Below are 6670 nucleotides of genomic sequence, written 5' to 3' on the forward strand. Positions count from 1 at the left end.
GGGAGTTAGAAGTACAGGGATAATGGACGGAATGTGTCAACTGGCTCTGATCTTTGCATGCATTGTCCTCATAATTCCCTTTGCTTTCCATTAGCACTGAAATTTGCATTCATTTCATTCCACTAGTCTTCTGAGAGCTCCTAGGCATTAAGGACTAGGACAAAGGTCCCAGTTCAGTGAGAGGGCAGGCACAGGAGTTTGAATATCAATACTCAGAGGTGTCTTTTTTTTTTTAATCCTAATGGCAGGACAAGCAGGCACACCCACTGCCTGCACCGCGCTGGACTGAGGGGGCGCTGAGGAGTGCGTCCTGGAGTGCCCTCTGCAGGAATGCACTCCAATTCTCCCAACGGGTCTCAGAGGCAACAGATAACCGGAAGTGGAACCCTGTGCGGGCCTGTTGCTTAGCAACGAACCCTGCCAGGACGCTGGACAGTCTTGGCCCCGAGGAAGAATAGCCAGAGCTGTGGTAGATCCTGTGGCCCCTCTCTTTCTTCTGACAGAAGCGACCCAGACAGGACAGGAGCGATCCAGAAGCCGCCCAGTGCCAGCCAACGCACCCTCGCAGCCATGAGCACCGAGCAGGTAAGAGGGCTCCTCGTCCAGCCTGTTGCCACGACGTTTCCCCCGCCCTCGGGCTCCGCAGATGTGTCCCCGCGGAGTACAGCTCCCTTCACCTCTCCTATCACCTGGGATTTGAAGCGCCAATACTGTTTTATGTTTTCTTACCAACTGTTCACCATTGGTATTGTCTTAACAGGCAAGCATTTCTGTCTAGGGGTGTGCTAACGGTTTAAACTACAACCCTTGACTGTCCCCTACGTGGAATGGGCGGTGGCCTAACAGGCAGTGGTAATGGATTTGAACTCTGGGGTTGCTATCTAAGCCAATTCTCTAGCCGTACTGTTTTGACTTTGGCCAAATGATTTATTCTAAGTTCGAATTTTCCCCATTTATGCAGAGGAGAAATCAGAACAACTTTTCTTTTTCCTAAGGTTGTCATAGCTGTGTTTAAGTCCATCTTTGCAGCCACTGTGGTCCATCTCTTTGAGGGTCTTCCTCTTTTTCTCTGATCTTCTACGTGACCAAGTGTGATGCCCTTCCCTAGAGACTGCTCCCCTACTCATAACATGTCCAAAATACTTAAGACCAAGTCTCCCCATCCTCATTTCTAAGAATCACTCTAGTTGTACCGCTTCCAAGATCTGTTCATTCTTCTTGCAGACCATGGTGTATTCAAATGCATCAGTTCTTCTTTAGTCTTCCATATTCACTGTCCAACATTTTTTGCATGTGTGTGAGATGATTGAAAATACCATGGCTAGGATTAGTCCTCAAGGTGACCTCTTTGCTTTTGAACACTTTAAAAAGGTCCTTTGCTGCACATTTCCCCAATGCAAGACATTGGTTGATTCCACGGATGTTAATTGTTGACCCAAGTAAAATGGGATTCTTAACATCTTCGATATTTTCTCTTCCTAACATGATTATTGGCTCAGTTGTGAGGATTTTTATTTTCTTTGTGTTCAGGTGAAATCTATACTGAAGTCTTTGATCTTGAAGTAAGTGCTTTAAATTCTTTTGACTTTCAGTAAGCAAGGTGGTGTCATTTGCGTATCATAGGTTATTAATGAATCTTCCTCCAATCCTGATGCTGTGTTCTTCTTCATATAGTCCACGTTCTTGGATTATTTGCTAAATATACAGATTTATCAAAGGATACAATGCTAACACACAGCTTTCCTGATTTTCAACCTTGCAGTATCTCCTCATTTTGTTTGAACGACTGTCTTTTGGTCTGTGTACATGATCTGCACAATTAAGTGTTCTGGAATTGTCATTCTTCGTATAGTGTTATCCATAGTTTGTTATGATCTATGCACTGAAGAGCTATTATTTCACAAAACACATAATTTATTAATCTATAATTAAATTTTGTTGTTGTTAAATGATGTGGAGTAGGTTCTGACTCATAGTGACCCTGTCTAGGGTTTCTCAGGAGCAACTTGTGAGCTTGAAATAGCATCCATTAAAAATCTAATGATACTTGAGTTTTAAGTTTTACTTCATCTTTATAAAGTGATGTTGGGAAATAATATCCTACATCCCCCAAATAGGATGTGTTATTGAGACAGTGGATGTTGAAGAAATGGGAATTAGATCATCTAGGAATTTTTTCATTCATTACATACTCTTTTTAAACAGCAGGGGGCCCTCTTTCATTGTTTTGGTTGATTTGAAATTTTAATATACTTTCATATGCTAATTTAGAGTGTAGTTTCTTTTTCTCCTCTTAAAAAGGATGCAAGTTTTTATATTTTAACCTAAAACAAACAGAATGGATTGAACTTTTGGAAATGCCATTTTTCCTTGACATTTACTTATATATTCATTCAGTTTGAAAAAGTGAACAAGTGGTAAAATCATATTTGCTAAAAGATTTCTTAACATATTCATCTTATGAGTGGAAGGTTGAGAGTAACATGACATTTTCCAGGAAAGCAGTATGGTGTCTGGACTCATAAGTTAGATTTTAAAAGAAGGATAAACGTTTTGCAACTGCTCATTTCATTTTAAAACTTAGTTAAAACTAGGAAAATAAGGCATTTGGTTTTCAGTTGAAGAATTTTCAGGGGTTTAAAGATATAAATATCCAACAACAAGGAGGAGAGGTCTCCACAAATCCAGTGCAGGGAAGAGGAAGAATATATGAGCCTGTGTCTACCCCAGCACCTTCTCCACTTATAGAATCAAGTACTTTGGCATTGATAGGATGCGCTTTTTCTTTTCCTTCACACATCTTTTTGATGCCATTGTTTCTGAACAGATCAGGTGAATATGAAGTCAACAACATGGCAATAACTGTAACAACCATCACTTAAACATGTGAAAAAAACCAAAAAAGCCTAACACATTTCTGATGAGTAAGTTCTAACTCATAATGGCCTATAGGACAAAGTAGAATGTCGTCTCCATATGATTTCCAAGGCTATAATCTTTATAGTGCTGGTATGGTGCTGTGGGTTAATGCGCTGGACTACAAGATATGTTTGAACCACAAGGTCAGTGCTTCAAGTTTACCAGCTGCTCCTCAGAAACTCTATACAGGGTCACTATGGGTCAGAGTTGACTCAATAGTGCTTAACAATAACAGCAACAACAACAGTCTTTACAGAAGCCAGCTGTCACATCTTTCTTCCTTGGAGTGGCTGGTGGGTTCAAACTCCCCATCTTCTAGTTAGCAGATGAGCTGGGCTCTAAACATGCGACTACTATAGTAAATCAACCTTATTAAACTTTGAGAGTTTTTTTTTTTTTTAATTTAACAGACATTTTCATAGATTCTGGTAATTTGACCAGAACTCCATAGATTGGTTAACACTTGGATTATACCAACTTTACAAGATCCCTTCCCAAAGAGAAGTAGATGGAAATCAGCAAGATAAAAATGAAATGCAAAGTCAGAATACTTCAGGAAGACCTAGGCTCTTTATCAGAGCATTTGCATTTTGTTAATGTAAAATTGATGGCAACAGAAAACAAATGGCATGCTCAAAAGAATTTAATTGAAGAAAATTTGTAAAGAGATTATTTTCAGAGGTGTGGGCAAAGTTAAGGGAAACAACAGGGTGGTGAGACGCCCAAAGAGTAGCAGCAATAGGAAACCGTTACCATTCTGAGGTCTGATGGGCAGTTACGGAGCACTCTTCTCAGAACCTGGGGAGAGCTGGCAGCATGGAAGAGCCGCTTCCTGAGAAGAGCTGAGCTGTGGAGGAATTTGTCTACTACCAGAACTGAAGTGCACAGGGAGTAGCTTGGAAATAAATAATGTTTCTCAGCTCTACCTCTTTAGTCTCTTTCTGGTGCCACTCACTGGCTAATTCCTACGAGATACAGAGGCCTGTGAGCCCAGATGATGCCCTGACTTCACATTCAGCTTTTCAGGCACTGGGCAGGGAGAGAAGGGTGGAGACTTGATCTGAAGAACAGACGACAGTTAGCACAGAAATGATTATAAATAGATGCAGCCTATAGAGATAATTCCCACTTGGTAACCAGTAGAATTGCTGATGATACTTAATCCTAAATATTCTATTTTTTTATGCTATTGTAAATGCAGTTTTTCTAAAATTTCATTTTGTTCATTCCTGGGCTTAATGGCATCTAACAACAAGCTTTAGAAATCCAATTGATTTTCCTGCATTGATCTGTGTTGTACAACCTGGCTGTACAAGTTTAGTGGCACTATTGATTTTTGTGTGTGTGGGTTCCTTAAGTTAAGTGCAGTTGAGTTGGTACTGACCTCGTATAGGGTTTCCAACGAGTGGCTTTTGGGTTTGAACTGCCAACCTTGTAGTTCAGATCTAGCGCTTTATCCTATAGTGCCATACTAGGACTCCGCGGATTCCTTAGGATTTTCTAAATACTGGATCATTGTAATCTGTGTGATGCTGTAGGATAAGCACTGGACTGCTAACGGTTAGCCACAGGTCGGCAGTTTAAATCCATCAGATGCTCCTCAGAAACCCTATACAGGGTCACTGTGACTCAAAATTGACTGGATGGAACTTAACAATAACAACACTATATAGTATACTTTACTGTTATTGTTAGGTACTGTCAAGTTGGTTCTGACCTTTTGTGTAATTGAAACTGCCTGGTCCTTTGCTACCCTCACAGTTGTAGCTGAGTTTGAGCCCATTGTTCAGACATTGAGTCAATCCATCTCATTGAGGACCATCCTTGTTTTTCACTGACACACTACGAAGCATAACATTGTTCTCCATGGACTGGCCTTTCCTGATAACGTGTCCAAAGGATGTGAGATGAACTCTCAGCATCTTTGCTTCTAAGGAGCACTCTGACTGCACTTCTTCCATACACATTTGTTTGTTCTTTTGACAATCCACGGAATATTTAATATTCTTCTTCAACACCATAATTCAAAGGCATCAATTCTTCTCCCGTTTCTTATTCATTGTCCAGCTTCCACATGCATATATAAGGCGATTGAAAATACTATGGCTTAGGTGAGGTGCACCTTAGTCCTCAAAGTGACATCTTTGCTTTTGAACACTTTAAAGAGGTCTTTTGCAATAGATGTGTCCAATGTAATATGTTGTTTGATTTCTTGACTGCTGCTTTTATGGGTGTTGATTGTGGATCCAAGAAAAATGGAATCCTTGACAACTTCAATATTTTCAGTTTGTCATGATGTTGCTAAATTGGTCCAGTTGTGAGAATTTTTGTTTTATGTTGAGTGTAATCCATACTGAAGGCTTTGATTTTCATCAATAAATGCTTCCAGTCCTCTTCACTTTCAGCAAAGAAGGTAGTCTTATCTGCATAGCACAGGTTGTTTATGAGCTTTCCTCTACTCCTGATGCCATGTTCTTCATATAGTCCAACTTCTTGGGTCATTTGCTCAGCCTACGAATAGAATAAATATGGTAAAAGGATACAACCCTGGTACACACCTTTCCTGATTTTAAACCACTCAGCATCCCCTTTTTCTGTTCAAACAGCTGCCTCATGGTCTATGTACAGGTTCGCATAAACACAGTTAAGTTTTTTGGAATTCCTGTTCTTTGCAATGTTATCCACAATTTGGTATGATCCACATAGTAAAATATCTTTGCATAGTCTATAAAATACAGGCAAACATATTTCTGATAGTATCTATTTTTAGCCATGTTTCTATTGACATAAGCAGTAACATACTGTGCGCTATGTTCTCTTCTGAATCAACTTGAATTTCTGGAAGTTCCCTGTTAATTTACTGCTCTCCCCACTTCTTAATTATCGTCAGAAAAGCTTTTCTTGCATGTGATGTTAATGATATTATTTGATATTGTCTGATTTCTGTTGGATCACCTTTCTTTGGAATATGCACAAATATGGATCTCCTTCTGTCTCTGGTAGCGTAGTGGTTACGAATCAGGCTGTGAACCGCAAGGTCAGCAGTTCGAAACCACCAGTTGTTCCATGGGAGAAAGATGAGGCTTTCTACTCCCATAAAGATTTACAGCCTTGGAAACCCTGTACAAGGTCGCTATGAGTCGGAACCGACTCCGCAGCACATAATCAACATCAATCAAATCTGTCTTTACAGTTGGTAAGTCCATCGAGTCAGTTCTGACTCACAGTGACCCTTTCTAGGGTTTCCTTAAATCTTTGCAGGGGCAGAAAGCCTCATCTTTCTACTATGGAGAGGCTGGTGGCTCGAATTGCAGAACTTGTGGTTCTCAGTCCAGTGCTTATCATGTGGAACCACTGTAAAACATGGGAAAGTAAAGTAGTTTTGACATTTCCAGACTAAGCAGTTTGGTTTATTATTATTATTATTATTTTTAATGCAGGGTAAATCTGCTGGCAAAGAAAAATCCAAGACACCAGTGAGATTTTTACCACATTTGTCTATGGTAAATTACACTCTCATACTTTTTCTCTTCTTTGTGTGTATTAGTTTTTAAAGTTTAAAACAAGTTACTAATTTCCTTATTTTGGAGTCTGTACTCTATTTGATTCTTTTCTGATGGCAAAATTCTATGAGGTATATATTTAGGAAAAAAAATAACCAATCTTAATAAATAAACTAACCATAAATTATAATTTCCTAGTATGTACAGAATATTTGAGTAATCTGATGATAAATTGCCAAAATAGACTA

At 39.5% G+C, this 6670-nt stretch overlaps 1 protein-coding gene across 1 annotated transcript in view; it reads left to right on the plus strand.

Moving 5' to 3' along the window:
- Nucleotides 1–570: 570 nt before the first annotated feature.
- DNAH7 (dynein, axonemal, heavy chain 7) overlaps nucleotides 571–6670 on the plus strand; it is a 324797-nt gene continuing 318697 nt past the window's right edge. Inside the window, exons 1-2 of the mRNA XM_006862048.1 lie at nucleotides 571–585; nucleotides 6360–6422. Coding sequence (XP_006862110.1) covers nucleotides 571–585; nucleotides 6360–6422 — 78 coding nt within the window. The remainder of the gene's footprint in view (nucleotides 586–6359; nucleotides 6423–6670) is intronic.

This window comes from Chrysochloris asiatica, unplaced genomic scaffold (genome assembly GCF_000296735.1).
Source record: "Chrysochloris asiatica unplaced genomic scaffold, ChrAsi1.0 scaffold00045, whole genome shotgun sequence".
NCBI classification, from domain to species: domain Eukaryota; kingdom Metazoa; phylum Chordata; class Mammalia; order Afrosoricida; family Chrysochloridae; genus Chrysochloris; species Chrysochloris asiatica.